Below are 25,964 nucleotides of genomic sequence, written 5' to 3' on the forward strand. Positions count from 1 at the left end.
TAAAGTGTTGGCATTTTAGAATTGTTCTATCTTCTACTCTTCTTTGTTTCATATTTATGTTTTATATTATCTTCACATTTCAGAAGCCAATGAAGAGTAGAGCAGGCATATTTGTCACTACAAAACAGAAGGAAAACAGTATTAAAGCACAACTCGATACTTAAAAGCAACTTTTGTATTTCTTTGCTTCATATTCTACTGGCTGTCCTGACATCAAAGGAATCTATATCAAGGTTCAAGTGCAGCAGGAAAGCAAAATAAAATGAGATGGGGAGATGTAGCTGGAAAATGAAACTATAGAAATAAAAATTTAACAAATTCCAATATTTTCTGAGAAATGGCAACAATACAGACCACTGGATGTAAAAAAAAAAATAATAATAATTTTAAAAAGAATAATTGTATTTCAGGAAAGAGATATTTGTTATATAATCAGACCGGGTAGCAGTGCCGATTAATGCAGCATACCTACGGTGTGTTGGAAGTATCAGGGGACGATGTGCATTAATCAAGCATTACTGCACAGTTGGTCCCGAGTTATTAGCTTAATTGAAAAATGTTTTATTCTCCCCAGCTTTCCTCTTGTAACGACGCTCAGTTTTGAGCACAGCTCCTCCCAACGACATCTAAAAGATAAAAAAAAAAAAAAATCACACCACGAAGGGTTTGGTTTTAAACGAGATGACAAATCTTTACTCATTTCTGATTGTCAGCTCAGGATGAATCTTACAGATTGTATATATTTAAAAACACACACGCACACACACAAAATCCCGCAAAACCCCAAACACCGAGCAGCTGCATGTCCCCGAGCAGGCACTGCCAGCAGCCTGCCGCCACACACGATCCCAGCTCGAGTGCTGCCTCATCTGAAAAATAAACCAAGGGGCGGGAGGGCAGTGCCCCCGCCGCGCCTGAGGCGGACGCGCGCTGCGAGGAGCGAGGCCGGCGGGGGGCGCCGCCCTGTCCCTAACGGCCGCCCTGTCCCCAACGGCCGCCCCGGTCCCCCGCCGCCACAGGGGCCGCCCGGCCCTGGGACGGCGCGTGGCGACTCGCCAGAGCCTGGGAGCAGCCCCTCGCGCAGCAGCCCCTCTCGGCCACGGCCGGTCACCACCCCGCAGTGGGGCAGGTGCCACCTGCCCCAGGGCGCTGGGAAGCGCAGGAAGGGCTCGGCTAAGCGGGGCTGAAGCCGCCCATGTGCTTCTCCCCCTCCTTCCGCCCGCGGCCGGGGAGCCGCAGCATCACTCCGTGCCCACGGCCACCCCCTGCCCGTGCCCCTGCCCCGCCGCCGCGTCTGCTCCGGCCGCGCTGAAAATCTCTGTCCGGGGCGGCCGCCCCAGCCAAGTCGACCCGTGTGGAAGCCGCGGGCCGCCGCTCGGCCGCAGGCAGCTGCCGGGCGCCCCCCTCGCACGGCATCCGCGCGCGAGGACTCGCCGCGGGCCCCCGCGCAGAGCCGGCGGGGGCGGCGGCGTGCTGCCGGCGGCCCGGGGAGCCCCCGCGGCGGGGGGCGGCGCGGGCAGCGGCGGGGCGGGGGGCGCTGTGCCTCCCCCCGCCGCTTCCACACGCGTGCGTCCCTCCTGCTTATTTTAGCACACTCCTCCCGCTCGCCCTCCCCCTGGGGAATTACCACCCAGCTCGGGGGCCAGGTACACTTGACGTCAGGATGGCTTTCGTAGTTTTGACGTGTAAACACTCATTGCCATTCCGGCTCCGGAGGGTCTGGGCGCCGCGCAGCCCCAGGCAGCCGCGCCGCACCGAGCCGGCACACGGACCCCGCCGCGGGGCCGCTGCCGCTCCGCTCGCCTAGCAACGAGGGCGCCCCGGAGCGCAGCTCGGCGCCGGCTGCCGCTGCCCTCGCCGCCCGCCGCGCCTCGCCGCCCCCCTGCCCCCCGGCCATGGAAGGGCGCCGCTGGGCCGGCCGGTGCGTGGCTCTGGCGCTGCTCTCCGCCTGCTGCGTGACTCGCGGCGGCAGCGGCGCCGAGCGGCAGTTCCTCAACGAGTGGGCGGCGGAGGTGCCGGCCGGTCCCGACGCCGCCAGGGCCATCGCCGAGGAGCTGGAGTACGACCTCGTGGGGCAGGTAGGGGCGGCGGGCGCCTCCCGCCGGGCGGCGCGGCCGCGGCGGGCTCCTCGCTCCGGGAGCTCCCCGTGCCGGGCGCGGGGCAGCCGCGGGCGGCTCCGCGGGGACTCGCTCCCCTCGGGGCTGCCGCTAAACTTGTGCCCCGCTGCCGCGCGCGGGGCTGCGCCGGCTCCCGGGAGCGGGGAGCAGCGTCTCCCCGCCCAAGATGGCAGGCGGGGGGCTCCGCGCGGCCCCCGGCACCCGCGCCGCGGCCGGGGTTCCCCGCGCGGCCGCTCCCGCCGCCGCCCGCCGCGGAGGGGCGCTGTGGGGCACCCCCGCCCGCCCGGCGCGCCGAGGTGCCGTCGCGGGGTTTCTGCGGAGCGGCCTTCGCTCTCTTTTCGGGATGCCATGACGTCAGCGTTGTCAGGGATGAGTAACTGCTTTTGCGTAATAGCGCCTTCCCCGCTCCAGCCAAGGGTCCTGTGCCAGGCGCTGCGCTTGGCAGCGCCGGCGACCAAACTCCGCCGCGAGGCCCGGAGCGCGGCGAGGCCGCTTCCCGCCGCCGTCAGCCCGGGGCCCCGCCGCAGGCTCGGCCCGGCCTCCGGCCCCCGGCCCCAGCACGTGTGTGGGAAAGGGCCCCACGTGCCCCGCGCCACGGCTGGGCTCCAGCACCCAGGCACAGTCCCTCGCCCCTAAGTAAGGCTCCATCTTGCTGCCTTTGAAAGTTAGTGGGTTCACTTCCACCAGCTTCAAACAGCACCTGCTTAGTGAAGAGGAACACTCGAGCCAGACTGTGTGTACCCAGCTTGCCCGGGCACCGGTTACTGTGCAAACGGAGGTGCCAGGTCAAAGTGCTGAAAAAAGCCAAATCCCATAATAAGGCTTGTGAAGCCACATAAAGCTGTTTCCACCTGTCCACCTGAACTCCAGTAAGAGAAGATAAAATTGTGCAATGTGATGTTACTTAAACTACCTCATGAGTAACTACATTAGCTTAAATGAGGTTGTTCCCCCCCAGTTCCTTCTAACAGCACACAGGCTGTGATAAGAACTGCTTCTTGAAAAGTGTTTTCATTTAGATTAAAATATCTGAAGGCTAGTTTCTTGCTCTTTTCTTTCATCTATTGAATAAATTCTGACAGGTTATAACTGTTGATATTTGTTGGCAGTGGGGAAATACCTCTCAGTATTTAAAGTCTGCCTCTGTCTTATAGATTGGCTCACTCAAAAATCACTACCTATTCAGACATAAAAGCTATCCAAGACGGTCTCGAAGAAGTGCCATTCATATCACTAAAAGACTTTCTGATGATGAGCGGGTAAGTGTTACATTTATTCTGTATTTATGCTGTCTGCGTATTCCTAGCTTTCTAATGAGGTCACAGGCACGCTTTACTCATTTTGCAAGTCTAATATATTCAGCCATCCACACTTGTGTTGAATAATGCTTCGTTATTCTCTCATTAACAGGCAGAATCTGACCCTCTTTTACTGTGTTCTTTGGAAGTGCTTTCCAAATTAAGATTTAAGATTTGCAGCATTGCAAAGGTTTGGGATCTCAGATGTCGATGTGTGTTGATGAAAATATGAATGAGGAACCACAGGGCTCAATTCAAAGTAAAAATCTGTAGATACAGTGAGCTTAATTAGACCGTGTCTGTGCAATGGCCATGGAAATTAGGTTTGATTTGAAGTCATTGAATATTGCAAAAATGTAAGGAAAAAAGGACTGAGATTTTGCTGTATTTGCTTTCCTGACAAGCTAAAACCCATTCAGAAAGAGGATCCATCACAAAATTTAGGCTTGTAGTCTTTTGGTACTCTAGGAGCCCATTGAAATCAGAGAACCAGCACAGTGTAGAGAAGTTCAGCCTGCCAAGACTTAAGTGGTCTAAGGTAGATTCACTGGCGAAGTAGACTCTGCATTTATCTAACTTTATTTAAGAGATACACAAGCCTGTTTGTAAATGCGCTGGGGAAGCAAGGTGGGTGGCAAATCTGAAGAACGGAGCAGAATGCTGTCCGCCCCTCCTAAACACCATTTCTAGTAACTTTCAGAACAATGAAATTCAAATTTCAAATTAGCATTATTGCAGCAAGCAAAGTCAAGATATCAGCTGTTCAAAACATGGAGCAATCTAGTTGTGAAAAATACCATGTTATCATTTAAGGACAAATCACTTGAGAACAAATGATTGGTTATTTGAGTGAAGTTTTGAGATGCAAATGTCAATTAGGAGGAAATATTCTATGTATATATAGAACAAAAGGAGGGGGGCAGAGAGTAAATGCTTTGTTTTGCATGTTCTGTTTGAAAACTGCACACTCCCATCTGTCCCATTGTAAACTTGTTTTAACAATTAAGTCTGTTAGGTGAAACATTCTAAACTGGGATGTTCAAAGCCACAGTTTTAGTGTAGGCAATTATACATAAAGGACATAAAAGACATAAAAAGGACCTAACATAAATGTTGTAATTAATATCCACACCTATGTTCAGATTTTCAATGCTGTCATAGCACAATGTTCAGGAACAGAATTTTGGTTGCAGTTTCTCCCGTTTTTGGACTGATTACATGGAATGCATATATTATGCAGGGAAACATAACCATGTTTAGTCCACCAAATTCTAATGTCATAAGCAGAATGGATGCAATTGCGTTGCATAAGTTACTGCCAACCATTATGGCAAATTTATTTACTTGGATCCTAAAAATGCAGCTTCAAAATGCTACAGGTGATTTGCTAAATTTTCTCCAATTTCCCTTTTGTTTACCATCTAGTATGTAAATTAGCTATGTGAATGAGTGAGATGTAATTATGTCATTATGTAAGTATATAAACAGAAAGCAATAATGTAATGCTATGTAGTTATACACGGACCTTTACTCCAAAGAGGTACGCTTGCTCAGTAACAGCTTATTTTGAAAGGTTAAAATTCATTCTTTAAAAAAGGGAAAGAGAAGAAGCGAATCCTGCTTTTGTTTGTATAGGTCCTTCATGAATTATGCGGTCCGTTAAGTGTGAAGGCTGGGGCAAAACTCGTCTCCAGTGTGAATATTTATCTGCTTCCTGTAGATGTCCCAGTGTTTGCTGTAAAATGGATAATGGCTCTGGATGTTTTGAAAGGATATCATTATCTGGTTCCCTAACTCCTTCCAATATTTGCACTAGCTCCCAAATCTACATTCTTGCAAGGGACTTGAATCAAAATCATTTTCACTACTTCATATATCAGTGACTGGAGATTTGGCATAGGGCCTTCAGCTTTTGTAACAAATGAGTAGTTTGAACCTAGTCCAGCTGCTGGGTGACAAACATTTGGCTCATTTGTGTGACATATGCGCTTGGTGGTCTCAGCTCATTTCCCACAGAGCAGTTGTCCACATCACAAAAATAACAAGCATGGAAGATGTCAAATGTTAATTACCATTAGGTGATGAAGAGGCTAAGCTTTGCTGTGAGCAGGGAAGAGAGAGAAAGATAACTGCTCTAACCTGTGCACAAATATATATGCTTTTGGGTATCAATAAGGCAGTTTAAAATACTTGTGCTTGCATGGGTATGTTTATCTTCTGTGGATAAGTAAGGTTAGTAGGACTATCCGTTTGTAGAACTTTTAGCACTAAGTACATCTTGCAAAGTGAGTATTGCTTGAGAGCTTTCTAATTACTTGTGTGGAGTAGCTTCCATTTTTAAGAGTTTATGTTCTTGTACCTAATTTCCATTAGGCTCTCATTAGGAAAATGTATTTGATCACATCAGTACATTTCTTTATTATAATAATTTCTGAGTCACGCTTATTATTGTATTGTATATGGTGACAGGTGTAAGAACTATAAAGCCATTGGATGACAGTTGAGAAAAGTACTGAAATCTGTTCAGGGTTTTAAAGCAAAAGGTTAGATAGAAAGGCATCCTCCACTTGAGGCTTGTAGCAGGATCATGGCAGTCTACTGAGCTTGAGTTTGCTTTGCATGTTTGGAAATTGGGGTGAAAAGCAACAACCTGCTCTGTGTCAGAGTGCTAGTCCCAGTACTAGCAGTGAGTAACATTTTATTCCCATTTAAAGATGGAGCACACAGCCTAAAGAAAGGTACCAGAATCTGGATTTGACTTGAACTAGTTTTAGTAATGCATTCAGGAGAGCAAAGGTGGAAACATTTTCAAAATGCAGCCTAGTAACTTTAGAGATGGCTGTGTTCATGCATAAATGCCATGCAGTTCAGCGCGTAGACACATTAGCAAAACACACGGGATCATTTTGGCTTCCAGTTGCCTTAAATGGAATTATGCCAGTGATGAAGTTAGTCCAATATTCATAGCTTTCTAATTGAACACACTTCAAAACACTGCTGGGAAGGAGACTTGAAGGTCCAGCTGGACTATGAGTAACAGCATCATTATGACTGCTAGACTAAAGCCAGATTGCATCTTTGCTTCTCTGTAAATTCCCAACATACACAGAGGCATTAAAGTGTAAGCAGGGGAAAGAAACGGACAGTGTTTTGGTTGTTTGAGTAACCACCACAGCTTAGATAACCTTGTAACCATGCTACACATTCAACACAAAAGCCTGCGTTGTGTGGTATTCACAGGAGTTCCACTGTTAACTTGAAATGATTTTGTATGAATTCATATTATGGTATTGTGATTTCACAAAGTCCACTTCCCTAAGGTACTCTCTACTACTGTATAGATAATCTTCCTCTCAGCATCAAACATTCTACTTTTTCCTTTAGGTAACAAAATTTTGCTGTGCAAGGAAAACCCTTACCCTCTAGGTTAAGAAAATCTTTAACCTATAGGGGCTTGCTTACCTGTCATGTTTATACAAATAATTGTAGGTGTCATGGGCAGAACAGCAATATGAAAAAAAGCGAACTAAGCGCGCCACCCTGAGAGACTCAGCAGAAAATCTTTTCAATGATCCTATGTGGAATCAGCAGTGGTATCTGGTAAGAATTTGTTTCGTTGTGAAACGGGGGGTGATGAATTTCAGTTGTGCTGATCAGCTGTATTATTTTTACCAATATCAAAGCGTTTGTATTGAAGGGAGTAGATGAAGAGTCCCTCTCATTAGCATAGGCTATAAAAATGAGAGAGATGCATGCATGATATTTGCAGGCAACCTTTTGTCCTTTTCAAAATGTAGTTTGTGCGAAGATCCTAGAAGCCAATTCAGGCTGCTGCTGCTCAGGATGGTGCTTGACATTAGAAAACAGTATAATAGCTAAAACCCAACTTTATAGGAATTTTAAAATATTTGCTGTTGTCGTATAAGGTTTCCCTTATCATCTCTGAAGCTGATCATTTATTTCTTTATTAAAATTGGTAGTGCATAGTGCATCCTCCAGAAGAAAACAAAATCTGTTATGCATATGACAAGCACCTTCACCCTCTTCAGATTGTAACTTAAAGTGAAGAGGTTCTCTACAGCTCATATGTTCAAAATCTCAATAAAAAGGAATTTCGTGCCCTCTATAGTTTCTGTCTGTATGTGACAACTCAGAAATACAGTTGATCATTTGTGTTTTATATGGTTTCTTTGGGAATCTGTATTCCTACTGTGCATCTAGTTGTGCCATTAGTCTAGGCTTCATTGCTTTTGCTCAGAACAGGGATGGGATTAAGGATGGGGATAGCAAATCAAGAGAAATATTCAAACACAAACTTGGTCCCAGTGGCTGGAAATTTTTTTTCTTCTCCGGTTTCGTTTAGAGAAAACAGACCAAACTCTGGCCTGTTTGTGTAATGCTTTGCCCTCTCTTTCCTTTGAGTTGGAAGAAAAAATTGTAAAATGTACAGCATAAAATATTCCCATGAAGATTCCTGCAAACTTTCGCTTAACACAGAAAATGGAAATCTGAAAAAATTTTAGGTTTCTTTGAAGCTGAATGTGTGTTCTCTTCTCTGCTTATTTCCTGTAGGAAACAGGGAATTTCCAAGATGATTTTATTGGACAAATACACAAACACACATAGTAAGAAAAAAGCAGTTTTGTGAGGAAAGCAATGTACTGCTCTCTAGGAAAAATAGGGTTTTTTTCCAGCTTTGTGTGGTTTTCACTTCTTTTCCTTCCAGCTTTCCCACATGAGAAACAGAGAACATGATGCTTATACTTGTTTCCACTGCATATTGAAATTTCAGGTTAAATATATAAATGTTAAACATTTTCTTCCAAAATATTTCCCTTGCCTTGTAATAATAAATTTATTATAGCCTGATGGCAACAGTTTTTCACTCCATTCAAGGTGTTTCATGCATCACCAGGAAAATGATTATTTGATGGGTTCTAGAGAACAAAACTTAAAACCTTAAATAATTTCCTGAACTGCAGCAGTCAGAAAGGAAGAAGTAAAGTGAAAGGAAGGTCGCATTTCTTTATGTAAGCCTCATATTTTGTGCAGCATTCTTTTGGAAACAAAGATATGAAAAACCTGCAATTGACTTATGTAATTATGTACAGAAAAAAATGAAGAAAATGCTAGTGTTTACGTCTGTGTTTTTATGGGGTAGTAAGCAAAGTTTCTAACTTAGATGTGTGAGCTACATATTTCATATTAGAGCAGAAAAATGACCCATTTAGGAGCTACTCTTTAAAGAACTTGCTTTGGAAGATGAAGGCTATAGATGATTCATGCTTCCAATTGATTTTCCACAGGAACAATAAGGAAGGTAGTAAACACCAAGTTGTGATTCAGCACAGTTGTTCATAACCAAGCGACTACCTTAATTGTTTTATCCATTAATTATTTTGCTCTGGCTAGCTCAGACTTCAAAGGAGAAAGTGTATTTGGAGAAAATGCAGCTTGTTGCACTGTGGGTTACTGCCTAAGCTTCTCATCAGGTGAAAAGAACAAACATTAGTAGATCTGATTATTAACTCAATTTTCCAAGCATCATCAGTACATCCCTACCATTCCCGTGTTTTTTTTTTGCCCATCTCTAATAAATATGAGATAATCTTTATTCAGAGGTGGTCTTCAGGGAGCTTCAAGTAAGGAGGAAATGTTTCAGTGCTACAGGGATTTGGACAACCTTTTTTTTCTTTTGCTCTTTGGGAAATTTATGCAAAATATACAAGTTAAGGCTGGGATGATTTAGAGCACCTTCACGATAGGACTTTGGACCTGTGCAATATAAATGTTGACATATTTGTTATCCTTTTCTGTCCCCTAGCAAGATACAAGAATAACTCCATCACTGCCCAAACTGGATCTCCATGTTATTCCTGTATGGCAAAAAGGGATTACAGGAAAAGGTGTTGTAATCACAGTACTAGACGATGGCTTGGAGTGGAATCATACTGACATCTACGCTAACTATGTAAGTCTGGGCATTAGGATGTTGTGGAATAACTTAATCAGTTGTAAACTTGATATACAGGCACTCTTCTTCAGCTTGCTCTCTGTTTGGTAAGGCAGCCCCTACGTGATAGAGACTGAAATATTTGCCTCAGGCATAGTTTGAAACCTGTTCTGTGTCACAGGAAACTGAATGTTATTTAACAAAGATAGCTCCTTTTTTTTTTCAGTGAATTTAGTTCCCACACATGTTTGTATACAATGGTTTAATGCTGAATTATTAAAACCTTTCTGGCTCCATAAAAAGTTTATGGAATTGTTAATGCCTGTCAAATTTTACTGACTTGATTGCTGTCAACATGAGGCACACCAATTGAATAAATAAAGACAGTAAAAATCCTTTTGTTAAACATTTTAAAATGCACTTTTTACTTGTCACAATTAATTCTGTTTTTTTTTAATATAGGATCCAAAGGCAAGTTATGATTTCAATGACAACGATCATGATCCTTTTCCTAGATATGACCCAACAAATGAAAACAAGTGAGTAGCTTCCCAGTTGTGTAAAGAGAACAAAACAGTACACTATTACTTTGTGTAAGGATATTCAAGTGCAGAATTGTCTATGCCCAATACAACACTTATGTACGAAAGGAAAAGCCCTTATAACATTGCACTGAAAATGAAGGAAATTCCCAGATGAAGAGTTCTTTAATTTTAATCTCCCATTAAGTTCTGAAATTCTCCATTTTTGAAAGGAATAATCTGTTTATGTCATGATGTGTGTTTGTAGAGTGACATCTACCTAAGCAGATACTGGCTTCAGTTCTCTGCCTTGCACTGTGAATGTTAAGAGAATACATATCCCTTGTGAAGTGCTCTGGAAGATACTATTTCTCAGAGGAACCTACCAAAAACCCATCCCTTCAGATCAGCTTTTGCAGCTAAGGATGCTATTTTCTAGTATTGGCAGCACCTTTTGGAATGGCAGAATAACTTCCAGCTCTGTGCGCACATGCGCAGGTAAATTCATACTTCAGACCTCCTCCTCCTATAGGCATGACACATGTTCAGACACTGAAGGAGGTTACGTGCACTTCCTGGACACTCTTTCTGTCTGTTCCGAAGAAAAACGTGGATGGAAGCCTCCTGTAGATCAGATTTGGCCTAAGTGTCTCCAGTGAGATAACAAAAGCTTCAGAAATTTCGGAAGACTTGAGCATGGACAAAAATCCTGTTCACTTAGTGGAATTGTGTGGCTTGGAAGGAGTGAGGAATTTTCTCCCATGCCCTCTTTAGAGCCACCTCCCTGGAACTCGATGGAACATTGTGATGGGGCTGTCACACCTAGGCTCACCCATGGTAGTTCAGGAAGGGATTTTGCTCATCGGAAAGAGAAGAGAATGGACCTTTTTAGAAGCTGGTGTGCAGAAAAAGTCAATTTCCTAAACCATTTAAGATGCCACTATTCAGTAAGATACAGTAAGGAACTGATGCTCTGGTTCGCTATTGTCTGTCAGACAACGTGATAGCATCCACAACATAAATCAGTAAGTGTATGGAAATAAAACAATCAGTCAAAGGATGAATGTACCATGAATGAAACATTTAGAGAATGACATTTCTACTTTCTTATAGCATTATTTAAGAGTGAGAGACCATTATTCTTTGATTCCAGTGACATTATCTCTTAAATCTACCTGTATTATCTTTAATCTTTATTAATAAGTAAATGGAATTCAGCCCAGAAGCATTCAAACACTTCACTGAATAACAGTCTGTAGTATTAAATAATACTACTCTTTTACAATTACACTTATTTGAAGGTTTGATGTATTGAGGAGCAAGAATCCCCTATGGCAAGAAAAATTTGCATAGAAAATACTTGGTTACAGGAAAAAATTAACACTGGTGAAGATATTTTAAAGACTGTCTGAAATCCTAAGTAAATGCAGTAATTTAAAAAGAATATCTAAAGATGTGATCAGAAGTGACTTGTTCATATTTCTTTCTGAAGGAGTTTAGCAGTTTCTTAGCCCCGTAATGTTACATCACTCTTGCACGCTGCTAAAGTACTGATAGCCAATAGGTCTGTGGACCTCAGTGTGGTTTGGATTAGGTATTTATCACCTCATTGTGATGATTCGTTTATGATTAAATGGGTAAGATTATGTTGATTGGGGCCTAAGGGAAACAAGTATTTTTGCATCAGGTAGACATAATTCAGAAGTTATTCAATAGCTGCATAACATTCGGGTACAGGAAGGCATCTGCCAAATCAGGAAGATCGCTGGTGAGTCTTTGTGTACATTACAGAGAAGTGTATGGGTTATCACATGTTGTTTATTCTTACTATATTTATTCAGACATGGGACACGGTGCGCAGGAGAAATTGCCATGCAAGCCAACAATGGAAAATGTGGGGTTGGAGTAGCCTACAATTCAAAAGTTGGAGGTAAGAAAACAAAAATGGATGTCTGATGTGAATGGAAACCAGACAGGTTCTGGGAAGTGCCATGTGTTCTTAGTCACCATTAGTCTGAAATATGGATGGCTTGTCCTTCTCAAGAAACATCATTCCCAGTATTAGACTACAAAATCCTGTCTGGTCATAGTGCAAAGTGTTACATCTGTATGATACAATTTTGTAAGTCCCAACATATTCTCTGGAATTTGGTTTATATCTTGAGTATAGATTGTGCCCAGAGATGAGACTTTATCTTTTATGAACAATAAGTTCACTTCTTATAGCTGCTTCTCCTGGAAGGAGGTGGCATAGGGGAGGAGAAGGGACAGAGTAGAGTAGAAGTAAGCATATCCAAATTTTATACCCACGCTTTGCAGCATATTGTTTCCATCTACACAACTATATTTGGAAGGTCATGTCAGTCAAGATATTCCTACTGTTGTGGCTTTTGTTTCAACAGCTTACTTCTCTGCTACAACCATAAGTTAATTTTGAAAAGAGGTGAAGTCTTGCTTACTTATCAATCAATAATTGCCATTTTTTTAAAGAGGTGATTGAAAGTTTAATCCGTTATAGGTTCATGAAATAGACACACTCAAAGTATGAGTTGCAAATGCTTTTTTAGCTCAGGAAGAGAGGCTTGTAAAATCCTAGTTTTTCCATTACTGCCTTTTTCCTCTTAAACAAAGGGCAATGAGTGGCAACTGACAACCATAACTGCTGTTCCCACCATTTCAGTCTTAAGTTTGTAGGTTCCCATTTGCTCTACTGAGCTGTCATAGATGTCAACTTTGCAGTCTGCCTTTGCCATAATGCATTACACTGTCATGCTCTGTTTAAATAAAATATCTCACTCATAAGACAAAGACGCCGAATTTTCAAAGCGGGACAAAATGGATGAAGCTGCAAAGATACTTGAACTCCCACTGTGCCCATATTTTAAGGCACTTGCATCTACAGAGAAGATTGTTTCACAGTTATTTGCATGTGCTCTGTCTTCATTTGCATATGCAAACTACAAGTGTGTGCTGGCTGATTTATCTAGAAAAGGGAGCCAATGGGAGGAAATGCAATCCAGCAATCCAGATTATCCAGAAAGCTCTTTATACCTGGGCAGGAGAGGAGAGAGAATGAAAAAGCTGAAAGAAATTATAAGGTGTTATGTATGACTAGCCTGATAAGAGAGAGGGATGTAAGAAAAGCGTAGGTGAAGAACAGCGAGAGATTGGAGAAGTCTTCAAAGGATTCAGATAAATTTGGACTGGCTAAACATTGGAAGACTTTTTTGATGTTCCAAGCTGTACAGGCTTTGTTTCTTCACAGGCATTTTTTTAAATCCATGAAAGGAGGCATTGCGCAGTTCTGTTTGACATTAGTTCAGGATGACTACTTTAAGTGGCTGTTTGCTTGTAGCAATTGCCATACTGGATAAATCCAGCGGTCTGTGGCCAGTGCCTTCTCTCCGACAGTCAGCAGTAGCTGCTTTAGAGAAAGAAACCCTGACATTTGGAATAGCTTGTTCTCTAACCTTCAACATTGGAGGTTGGTTTAACTTTGCTTTGAGGGATAAAACAAAACATTCCATTCAAATTTTTTGTTTTCCTTAAAAGTACTAACTTTCACAATCCTGAATGTTCTCATTAGTGATGTTAATGTCTGGCCCTTTTCTGAAATGTTTTACTTGATTAGTCTCTTCAATATCTTATGGCCATGAGTCCCACAGGCTTTTCTGTGCACTATGTGAAAAAATACTTCTTAATGCCAGTTTTAAAAGTGATACCTTTCAGTCTCATTTAAAATCCACTTGTTATTTTTTACAGAGCTCAGAAATGTGTGCATATCAATCCTCTTTGTAGTAAAGCGGAGTATATATATTTACACATCTCTAACCATAGCACTGTGCTACGATATTTCTCTGGTGCTGCCATGGAAATCAAATGATTAAGAAGCTCCATTTTACAAAGGACTGGGCTGAGAGTTCCAGCACAGTGACGTGTTGCTAAAAATAGCTTTTCTGCCAGGCAGATACATGTATCTGTCTGAAATTATGTTGGGCTTTGCCTGGTTTTGAATTTGTGGGACTGATGACGGGAATAAGCATGTGGAAGAACAGGAAACAGTGTGCAGGAGCAAGTAATTGGAATCTGCTTAGGGAAATATCACTGTAGTCATCAAATCTCTGAGTTGACTTAAATGAGCAGGATTTTTGCTGATTATAAAGCTAAGACAGCAGTTTTCTTCTTGAATTGTTTTCACCACTGTGTTGTCAGTGTTTTTGTTTTCATCCTTATTGCATTATTTATCTGTGTGGCTGGCTTTGTCTTGTTTGGGAAATATCTGTATACCAGTGTCTACATTCCCAATATCTCATTATATGTTACAACGTAGCACCCGGTGCTTGCAGTCATTTCCACAGACAGATCTTTGCTTACAGCACAATGGTATGAGAGAATCTCACGATTCTGAGCCAAAAAATGAGTATTCAAAATGGTATGAATTTAAGCCTAGCCAGGGTAAGTGTTGTTTTTTAGCATCTGAAGTACAAGATATACCTTGATTCTACTTCCAGCTTGACCACTGGCAGTGGAGTGGCAGTGGCTGAGCTGGTCAACTCCTTTATGTCTCATTTTGCCACTAACTAATATGAAATAATAAAACACAACTTTCTCTCAGAGATGTTAGGAGTCTTAAAGACTAGCCATTTGGGAGAAGAATTATGCTTACAGGCTTTTTTTCCTACTTAATAGTGTGTAAAAAAGCATGAGTGACTGAGATGCACAGCAAAGGGGTTTTTGGTTTTCTTTTTTTTGTATAGAACACTCACATTTTGCCTGTTTTGCTGTGGAAAAATCCACATGAACTTCTACGCTAGAAAATGAGTATTCATAATTCGCCAACTGCCTGCAATGGTGCAGCTGCTGTAGTGCTAACTTGCCAAGATCAAGAGAACCCAGACATTTTTATTGCTGGAATACACAAGCTGAATCCTGACTGCTCTGGCTCTTATATTGTTGCTGGGAGAGCCATGTCATAGTGGGAATTTTGCCAGACTTCCTGCTACTTCTATCCCCATCCAGCAGTGGACAGTGGTAGGAATCCTTGTGCAGATCTAGAGATTTGCAGAGCTAAAGATCTAGTGCAAATGAGCTGCTGTCTGCCACTGAATTTTAAGTATCACTGAGATCAGACTTTCTCTGGAGGTTATATCATGCAGTTCCTAATAAAATGTTAACGGCTAGATATCATGAGCATCTCTGGATTGCTCACAGTGGAAAAAATGAAGTAGTAAAACAATAGTGAGAAATTTTTGTGGTGAAGATTGGAGAGCTAGTGAAATAGCATTACAAAGACAGCAAAAACTTAATGACTGTGAGGATAAAGTGTTTTAGGCAGAACATTCTGAACTGCTTCTTTGAACTCAAACTCTTAGAACTCTTAAGGATAAAAAAATGTTGGTAAAACCTGTTTAATTTCAGTGACTTATTAGCAATTTGAGGAAAGACATCTGTTACAGATTTAACAGAGAGGAAGAAAGAGAAGTCAAGGAAGAACTCACAATACAATGAGAAAAAGTAGGAACAGTATATAACATATCTTCTTGGCTCTCTGCAAAAAGAGAGAAGGAAGTAAATAGGTGCAAGCAAGATTTTACAAGTTTGTCTTTAATATTCGTAGAGAGTACCAAACTCTGCAAATAAAGGGTGAGTGTACTGTTTCACACTGACTTTATAACTGTGCTGAGTATTACTTCAATGAACAGCAGTAGCCTATGGTGCAATAATTATGTATTAATTGTGCTGGAAACCTTACAAATGATTATGTAAGACAAAGAAGAGAGAACAGAAAATAAATGCAATCTGCCTGTTTTTTTCTGTTAAGGTATACGTATGCTGGATGGAATAGTCACTGATGCCATTGAAGCCAGTTCAATTGGCTTCAATCCAGAACACGTGGATATTTACAGTGCAAGCTGGGGACCTAATGATGACGGTAAAACTGTAGAGGGACCCGGCAGACTGGCACAGAAGGCTTTTGAGTATGGGATAAAACAGGTAGGATACTTAAGAGAAAGCTACAGTGAAATATGCAGGGAGTAGAATTTTAAGATAGTTCATATCAGGGAGGAAAGGAAAATGGTTTGTGCTATTGTCGCCCTAACACAATTGAAAAGGGGGAAAGAGATTTTAATTGTACAGGTCAGAGAAATTACCAGCCAGAACATGACTTTTAAAAAACACCATTAGAGCTTTTTAAGCTGGTTTTAGGCTGGGATCCTCCACAATAACCTTTCTTTTTCCACCCTTACTTTTGCTGCCTTTGTCTCACCCTACCCCCATCCTTCCCTGCCTGCTTGTTTTGCTCTGAACAGTAATTGGATTTCTACACTGAGAGCCTATAAAAATTTAGTACAAAGTTTCTGCTCTGTGAATATTTTACTTGGTGAAATAGTGATGCATTTTAGCACCCTGTGGATGGACTTGTACTGTGTTAATTGCACTGATTTAGAAGTTGATGCATATGATGTTCCAATTAAAATGAAGACAGTAAAAATGCATGATTGAGAATATTGAAAACATTGGTTTTACAGTTCTTTTTTTATGTTATCCTCTTTAGATCTGATTGGATGATAAGTAGGGTGCAGACTGAGAGCTATTGGGGATATATAAATAAACTACTCTTGCCAATGATGTGAAAAGACATGTAAAGATGGCCAGGTGCTAATACAGAGAAGAAAATTGAATCAAACAGATGAGAAAGGAAAGGAATGGAGGCAAGCTTGAAGGGCACATGCAAAGAAAGGATTTTGGAGAAAAGGGCAATTAACGTTAGCAGACAGAAGGAGGGAAGAAGACAAAGAAGAGTCTGACAACTGACAGGCATTCACTGAGGGAAGAATGGAGGCTGAGAGGAATGTGCTGATGATAAACAGAGATCTAAGTCTGTAAGTAGGCAGCAAGAGAAGAAGGAGAATGAAGGCAAGAATTAGGAAGCCGATGTTCCATGGTTTGCTCTGAAAAAGCAGATTGTCTTTGTGGTGAAGAAAACAAATCATTTTTACAAGTAGTTTTATTTATTAAGGGAAGCACACTTACCCATTAATTTGCAGGGTTTCTGTTTGCAAGGATCTGGATGCTCTCCACTCCCATTTAAGTCAGTCAGAGATGGAGTTGCACACCGGTTTTATTGCTGGCCCAGTAGAGCTCTTAAGCATATGCTTAGCCTTAAGCATCTGAGAGACGTTAGTAGCACTCCAAGTGAAATCAAAGTAGCTGCTCGCATATACCAGTGCTTCACTGGACTGCAGCCTTTATTTTCAAAAGAAGATATTATCTCATTGACTGTAATTGACGTGGCTTGCCCTTCCCATTTTAACAATTGTATCATAAAGAGTGCAACTTATTTTTCTATTTGTTTATTTTTAATGTTTTAAGTGCAGCATATGTCTCTTACGCATTGCACAAGTAAAATCAAGTCTTGTGTGAGGGAGGATGATAAAAATCTGTATCTCTGACTGCTGTTTGCAGTGAATATGCATCTGTTAACACAGAATGAAAATAAAAGCTTTTGCTCTTCACCTGAAACAAATTCTTTCCACTGAAGGGCTAGCACAGTTTAAGACAGAATATCTGATATTTATTTCATCTAGGATAGCTGTGATGGTTTACATGCTGCTGCATCACTCTGCTGTCAGCTGTCATCAACAATTATTAGCTGCCACTACCTCATTATACACTGGAGATGAGAGTGGGGAATGAAAGTGATTGTGTCCTGAGACTGATGGTTACCGTCCCACAAATTTTTAAGGGAAAGGAGGGTTTTCAATCAGATGTGCTTACTGGTTTGCTGTTACTCAGCAAGTGAATGCCAAACAGTGAAAGGCTTCATTACAAAAGGGAATTGTGTGTAAAACTCCTATCATGGATCACTCGTACTGCTTACTCATGTTTCTGTGATTACAAGAAATGCAAGTGAAATAACTCCTGATGAACTTGCATTTCTTAAAAAAATGGTGATTTTTCCTAGAAATGCTTAGGACCAAACATCAGCATGTGGAAAAAATTTCCTGTTGATCAGAGCTTCTTTTTTTAAATCTAAAACTTATTTATTTGGAGGAAAGTTGCTGTACCTGGAACGCTTAATCTAGACTAGACAAACTAAAAGGTATTACTACAGGGTGTGAAGTAGGATATATCGTCTAGCCAGTTTCTTCCATCTCTGTCTTCTACAGTGCATATGGGAGACTGTCCTCTTCCATCTGAAAATGTCTGAGATGTTATGCTGTTATTTTTTGAGGGGAGGGGTAGTTAAGAATGTATTGCAGAGACTGAAAACTCTCCCCTTCCTTTGGTAATCACTTCTTTCATTTCCTCTAGGGACGAAATGGAAAAGGCTCCATTTTTGTATGGGCTTCTGGAAATGGAGGTCGTCAGGGTGATAACTGTGACTGTGATGGTTACACTGATAGTATCTACACTATCTCCATTAGCAGTGCTTCTCAACAAGGCCTTTCTCCCTGGTATGCAGAGAAGTGCTCTTCAACTCTGGCCACAGCATACAGCAGTGGGGATTATACTGACCAAAGAATTGTAGGTTGTTTTTACCAGATTCAGAACATACATAGATATGTATTTTATATGAAAATAACAAGTGAGAGCTTTTATATGCCTAATTTCAAGTGCCTGCTTTACTTATGTTTTACATGCTTAGTACTTCCATCTTAAAATACTGAGGAATTAGAAGTCCAAAAAGTGCTTTTATTCCCAGAACATCCTCTACTGTAAAGCAATGGCTAAATGGCAATGGTGATCATATCAGGATGCTGAAATATTCTGGTGTTTGGTGTGACAGAGGTCTCTGCATCAAGTTTGATGTGGTCCTGTTCTTCAAAAAGAGCAGATCTCATCTCCTTGAGAGAACAAGGTCCCAACCAATGGGTAGGATCTGATACAGAGTAAATGGGATTGTAACAATAAAAAAGTAAGAGATTTAGAATATAAGGACCTCTGGTATTCCGTGCCATTCTACCACTTACTTTCTATGAGATTTTCAGCCCCTCCATTCCTGCTGATGACAGCCACAGTGGTGCTTCCAAACTAGTAAAAGGTACTTAACAAGTGGACACATCAGTGCCTTCATTACCTTTTGAAGAAATAACTTGTCCTAAAGGAATTTGCTGTGATAAAATAATGTTCAAGGAGCTATACTCTCTGTTCTGCTCGGGTTGATGCTAATTTTACAATAACTACATGGATGGGGATTAAAATAATGTCATTGCAAGTTAGGCAAAAGATTGGTCCTTCCTAAATGGCTTCTCTTTTTAGCTGTGATGTGAAGGTTTCAGCGTTCTCCCTTTCCATCTTGAGATACCTGGGCAGATGATTTTGGTATTTAATTTCGAAATAAAGCGCATGCTTTATTGCAAATTGTAGTTCTTTTGCTGAAGAGGGAGCAGAACACTAGTACTAATCCTTTGAGTAATTTTGAAGCAGGCAGTGATTTTAAATGTTCTAGACCCAACACAATGATGTGTTTTTATGATTCACCAGTAAGCCTGAAACACTTATTGTGAAACCTTAGAATAAAGTAAGATGTTCAGTGTGGGAGTATTTTGTTCCAACACAAAGCATTTTGATACAAAAATTATAGTTGATGTAAAAAGAGTAGATGGAAATATGAACGGATTTAAACATCCATCACTTAGTCTGCTGGTGAGGAATGTATTAATACGCACTGAGTAAAGGATACATGGTTATGTTTTTGAGTACGGATATGACCGTATTTCATGCAGTTGTTTTTTTGTTGTTTTCTTATCAGACAAGTGCTGATCTTCACAATGAATGTACAGAGACTCACACTGGGACCTCTGCATCTGCACCACTGGCAGCAGGAATTTTTGCTCTAGCTTTGGAAGCAAAGTAAGATGTCCTAAAATTGCCATTGAAACTCCTCTGTCTCAGCCATCCCACTGTCTTCCCCCGAATGCTGTATTTTTAAAAGTGGCAGCATCTTATGCTGCAGCTTCACATTTTGTCAATCAGATCTGCTCAGTCTAATGACAAAAATAAGCAGCTACTTGCCTCAGCACCTACCTAGCGAAGCAGGGCCAACACATGTAAGAGGCGATGAGCCAGGGATTTTAGACCTTTGTGCAATGTCAACAATTGTTTACTGAGGTCCAATCAGTTGCATTAAAGGTGGTGAGGCTGCACATGTATCAGGAGAACATAATTTGAGGACAATAGGTTGCACAAGTTTAAGTGAAGTCTTTATTCAGTTTGCAGAACCTTTGCTGGTGGTGATGTGACATAAAATGCAAGTACCCAAGCTGGACTGTCAGAGCAGGCAGGTGCAAATCCTGTAGGGCTGGTAGTCCCAATATATGATACACAGGGGAAAGAAGGAAGGAGAGAAGAGGGGCCAGGAAGGAGAACAATGGCCTTTTCAAAGAAAGCACTTTAGGCATTAGGGCTTAGGCTTAGTCCTGTAAAGATCTGGGTTCATCTCTCTTTTCTCTTGCATTTCTTTCATGACATAAGCCAAGATACTTAGGGCTATATTTTAAAGGGTGTAGATAACCCCAGACAGAGACAAATACCCAGTGAATTTTCAAAGTTAAGGCCCCACGAAGAGTGGTAGGAAATGTCAGCTTTGCTGGATACTTACCTTTAAATGCCTGAATAATTTTGAAGAATTGGGCTCTAATTTTGCTAGGTATCAGTTCTTCATTTAAACAGAGATCTTGTCTATCTGAAGAAGTACTGTGAGGATAAACATGCCATGCTCTTGGTTTTAGAACAAGTGGGTGCCATATACATTCTTAAACGTGTTCTATTGCAGACTAGTAATTGAGAGAAAATTGATAGATAGTCCTGTAAAAACTAACCAGGAACATTTTCGCAACAGCCCAAATCTAACCTGGAGGGATATGCAACACTTGGTAGTCTGGACCTCTGAATATGATCCACTGGCTGGCAATCCAGGATGGAAAAAGAATGGAGCTGGACTCATGGTAAACAGCCGATTTGGGTTTGGATTACTCAATGCCAATGCACTGGTGGATTTAGCTGATCCTAAAAGATGGAAAGGAGTACCAGAAAAGAAAGAGTGTATTGTCAAAGACAAAAGCTTTGAACCAAGGTAAGAATTTGCATTAGCAATAGCTAATCTTATGTCAGATTGCATCTATCTTAGTAAAGCCCGAAGGGTAGTATTTTGTACAGATTGCTCCAAGCCAGACTACAGCCAAGAGGTTTCTTTTTGATTTGTTTGTTTTTGCCTCAGGAGTCCAGGGGCAGGCAAGCAGCATTTGTCTTCTTGCTTTTTGCCATTTAGCGTGAGATGGATGGAAATTACTACCATGAAAGCTTTAACAAAGAATAAGATTATTGTGTCCGATTGTGCAGACAGCGAATGGATCGATGATACTGCAAGACTGAAGGTGATCAGATAAGATATGAAAGTTATCAGCAGATGAAGAAGAGGCCACCAAAGTCTCCCATAGGCCTTAAAAAAAAAGAAAGAAAGAAAGAAAGAAAAAAGAAGCTGTAATTGCTCTTAGCAATTTTTTCTGTGCCATACCTAGTACTTGTTGAAAATAGGGTGATATTCTGAGCTTTAGTCACATTCATAGCACTGCTCTTGTGAAATACAAGTGTCTTAAAGGCTCACTGAGCAGACCTGCCAGCCATACTCACAAATGCTCTGATTGTATTGAGCCTAAACTGAGTTCAAAATACAGGTAAATTATAATTAATTATTAACTTGGTTAATCAGTAAGGATCTTTACACCTTTTTTGTCCCCCCATAGAATAAATGCAGTTATTTCAAAACTACAAATTATACTATGTAAGTGCACCAAAAATCTTTCTGTAGGAACATACTATAGTGTTGCGGAGTGTCACTGCTTGGTAACCAATTATTTATCCTGTTTTATTATCAATCTGTTTTTATGCTCCCTCTGCTTTGCACAATCTGTTATTTTTTTTCTTTTCTGTTTTTTATTAAATACAGTGGTAAATACAGTAGATACTCTTTACATATTATTATTGCAATCCTCTATCTTACATTATAAAACCAAAGATCCCAAGATCCTGAATTCTCAATGACTTATGTGGAGATGTAGATAGCCAGTTCTCATTAAAATTAATGGAAATTGTGCAAAGAAAGCTATGCACAGTGCTCTGAGAATGTACAAAAGATGTATGCTTTTTTTCCTAGCAGTGGAATTTACTACAAAGGATTAAAATGGGTATGCCTCCTGCAAAATTTAGCTCTATGATAACAGCTCTTCTGGAGATATCACTGAGGCAACTAAATTGTAAATCTAATATAGTCATGTGAAACAACTGACTGCAAAGACTATTTTCTGTATTTCCTGTGGGATAAGGAAGTGTTGACAGAAACCCTCAATTATCAAATTTGCTTGTTTGTTTCCAGGGTATGTTGCACAAGTCAAGCTTATGCAGCCCCTAGAACTTGGTCCGCTTTAGTATTATTTGTGCTTCAAGGACTCCCAGGGTTTTTATTGGAGCATTCAGAAAAAAGGAAAGAATGAAAAATTTGTTCTTGCTTTTTCCTTTCTCACCATTCTGATACGAGTGTCAAATGTGTCAGCTGCCCTTCGCAAATAATACAGTATCATAGAGTTTCTGTAAGTAATCAAAGAACTTCTGTAATTTTGCCAGATTATTGAGAGCAAATGGGGAGGTCATCGTTGAAATTCCCACAAAAGCCTGTGAAGGTCAAGAAGACTCCATTGCATCACTGGAGCATGTGCAGCTTGAGGCAACAATTGAATATTCCCGTAGGGGTGATCTTCATGTCACCCTGGTATCTCCATCAGGTAAAGGAGGAAAAGAAATGCTTTGCTTCTGCTGCGGTAGTGTGTAAAATTTATTTCACTAAAAGCTATCTGTTTGCTCTTCACTTGATTAAAGGTAGTTCAGTACGTTGTTAGACAAAACTAGTCACTTCTAACAGGTGAGTATGAGGCCAAGTGTCCTGGAATTAGGCAACTGGTTCTCTGAATCCCCTTCTCTGCCTTCATGTGTTGAGTTATTTTTGTAAACAGAAGTTGGGAAATCATAGCTGAAAAAATGAGGGCATCATTTCTAATACCTTACATTTTAGAGACCGGACATGAACACTGCAAAGACTGAGAAACAACATATTACAGTTTGATAGTGCTTATCAGCCTTACTGTACTGTGATGAACTAATGGAAAACGGAGGAAATCTACTCCCTAGATTTCATGTAACTGTGTTTTCTCAGTGGTGTATTTAAAAACACAATGTCTCTGTTAGGCACCTTAGTACCACTACACTAAATGTGCTAGAATATGGCAAGTTACCTTGACAGTGCCCTGAAATAACACCATGAGGAGAAGAAAAAGAGCAGAATGAGTATAAAAATTTTGTAGAGAGTAAGATCTTCTGTAAGATCAGCTGATATTATTAGGAAAAAAACAGACAAGCTTTCAGATACCAGTTTAAAAATCAGTCTAATCTAATTTACTAATACTGAGGCTAATCTAGTAATTCACAGATAATAAAATGCTAGAGCCTTGTTCACATGATTATTGCAGGACCTTACTAGAGAGCAGAGTTAAGGTGTTGTATATACTGTGTATTTCCAAACCCTACCTGTCTGTGATTCCCTTCAAGTCTAACCTTAAATCTTCCTTTTCTGAATTTACCTTCTTTGTTATGGAAGATGACCTCAATATTATTATGATGTGTTTCCCTTGACTATTGCTGTGTATTTTCAAATTTAACTCCATCTTAGATGAGTTTTAGCTTGGGAGTAAATAGATGGACTGTCTCTAGGCACATGATGGAGATGACAGGAACAGTAGCCTTCACTTCACTTTTATAAAAGTATTTCACTCCTAAGATACTGTTCTGCTGCTAATGTCTAGGAATTATGGTGAACCTCAGTGAAACACTCCTTTTGAAAGACTGATGACAGTAGTATCTTCTCATGTCCCTACGTACTTCTGCGGGTTTAATTGAGGTAGCAATAGTTGGTTTTACTGCCTCCACTATTGTCTCATGTTCCTGTCATGGTTAAACTGTTCTTTCCATTGGTTCCTGCAGTTTTCCCACTTTTCTTTGAAATGTTCCTACCAAATGCATGTTGTTCCTTTTCTGTATTTATGGTGTTATCTTTAAATGTATTTATAGCTTGTGATAAGGCTCCCTGGGGCTTTCTGCTCTGTATTATGTAAATAGAGCTCCCTTGCTCTCTCTTTATATGCAAACAAGCACAACAAGTCTCCTACTGTGCAGCAAAATCTCTTCTGCTGCAGAAATATTTTCTGAACTGCTGCATTTTTATAATAATAATACTAATAATAATGCGAATGCTTTTCACCCTGTTAGTGTTTCAGGCTGTAAAAACTTACATTCACTCACCAAAAAACGTGAAATGATGAGTTCTGTATAAGCCTTTGGTTTCACAATACTGTGTGAGATGAATTAACAACTCACTGATACTGAAAGGAGATGTCCCATTGCCCCTTCCTAAACTGCCTTACGTGTCCCTTCACTCACTCCCCCGTACCTGTTCCTACTCCCTTGCTGCTTGTCTGTTTTCATGGTAAGCCAGTCTAACTCATTAAAACAGCAGGAAACTAACCCCCAAAAAAGGTGAGAAAGGAGGAGAAAGAACAGGGACTGTGAAGTGGGAAGGAGAGCAAGACTTCCTCCTTTTGATGCCCACAAAAAATTATTTTGGCTCAGGCATTTCATAAAAATATGTTAATTCGTACGGTCTTCATTTATTGCAGTATTTTCCTCTCTGCTACCACGTCTGTTTCTTAAAGATGTGATAGTCACCTTCCACACATTCCAAGCAGTAATCCAGGCTAGCAAGGTAAATTGCAAGATTCAGTGTCACAGGATGCTGTTGAATTTAGAATTAAAAAAGCATTTAAATATAGCAAACAAATTAAAGACAGATATATCTGTCAGTGGCTCTTTAAAACGCTGGTTTGGCTTAGAAACTTCCAGCTCAAAAATTCCCTGAACTGCTCATTGCTGGAGAAAGACTGGCCATGTATGATCTGTTCCTTATGCTTCTTTATGAGCATCCACTACTGGCTCCTATTAGAGACTGAATACTAAGCAAGGTGTACCTTTCTAATGTGACCTAATTTGATAGTTTTTATGCTCTTAAATACTGCTGTGAAAAGAATTAAAGTAACCACTGATCAGTAATAGCATTTCTTCCATTCCACAAGCCAGTGTTAAATACTATATATACTGGATTACCTGCGCATGCACTATATGGTCTGCAAGATGAGTAATCTGAAAAATAAAAGCAGATGTGGATGAACAATTACTTCTGTTGATTTCTTACACTAACATAGGGACCAGCACTGTCTTACTGGCTGAGAGAGAGAGAGATAAGTCTCCTAATGGCTTTAAGAACTGGGACTTCATGTCTGTTCACACATGGGGAGAGAATCCAACAGGCACCTGGGTATTAAGAATTACTGATGTGGTAAGTAAACTGTATATTAAATAGCGAAGTATTTGGAAACTAACATAAATAAAATGATTGCTAGCCACTATCAAGCATCTTGAAGAGAGGGTCTTCTCATTAAGCAGACTCCCACAGGACTTTGTTTGGAGTAAATATCCATCTGGTTAAAAGATTAGGCTGCTCGGAAAGACACAAAGAAGATAGGGTCAGATTTTCTTGTTCATTACATAAACACAAAACCAGCTTCATTTCATTGATGCATACCTATCAATAAAAGTTCATGCCTATATATTTCTCACATTGTATGTCACTGAGAAAAATCACTTAATACAATTTTCTGTGATTTATGGAGTGGAGTATGTAATATAATTTATATATGATTAATTGCAGATTAGGTTTTCCTGCTGAGAAGAGCACAGGATAGATCTAGTCTCTTCTTGGTAGTTGTTCATAATTTTCATTAACTCAGAACCTTTGAATTAATGAATTTCAGGTGACCTTAGAGAGCTATTCTGCTGTATATCTTTCCCTACCTTCTTTTCAGCATAATTACTGCTGAAAAACCTTTAAGGATTAAAGTCAAGAAATCTACAGATATAAAATAAATAAGTTTACTAAAACCACCTGGGCATATGGATTACAACAGTG

General features: G+C 40.8%; 1 protein-coding gene across 1 annotated transcript in view; it reads left to right on the plus strand.

Annotated features, from left to right (window-relative positions):
- Positions 1-1,666: 1,666 nt before the first annotated feature.
- The window catches only part of LOC135324189 (neuroendocrine convertase 1-like), a 30,570-nt gene continuing 6,272 nt past the window's right edge, over positions 1,667-25,964 (plus strand). The window contains exons 1-12 of the mRNA XM_064499921.1: positions 1,667-2,078; positions 3,272-3,376; positions 6,905-7,015; positions 9,240-9,386; positions 9,831-9,907; positions 11,731-11,819; positions 15,711-15,883; positions 18,206-18,418; positions 19,647-19,747; positions 20,736-20,969; positions 22,517-22,674; positions 25,201-25,334. Of these exons, the coding sequence (XP_064355991.1) occupies positions 1,896-2,078; positions 3,272-3,376; positions 6,905-7,015; positions 9,240-9,386; positions 9,831-9,907; positions 11,731-11,819; positions 15,711-15,883; positions 18,206-18,418; positions 19,647-19,747; positions 20,736-20,969; positions 22,517-22,674; positions 25,201-25,334 (1,725 nt within the window). The 5' untranslated portion in view covers positions 1,667-1,895. The remainder of the gene's footprint in view (positions 2,079-3,271; positions 3,377-6,904; positions 7,016-9,239; positions 9,387-9,830; positions 9,908-11,730; positions 11,820-15,710; positions 15,884-18,205; positions 18,419-19,646; positions 19,748-20,735; positions 20,970-22,516; positions 22,675-25,200; positions 25,335-25,964) is intronic.

The sequence above is a fragment of the Dromaius novaehollandiae genome, chromosome W (genome assembly GCF_036370855.1).
Source record: "Dromaius novaehollandiae isolate bDroNov1 chromosome W, bDroNov1.hap1, whole genome shotgun sequence".
Lineage (NCBI taxonomy): Eukaryota > Metazoa > Chordata > Aves > Casuariiformes > Dromaiidae > Dromaius > Dromaius novaehollandiae.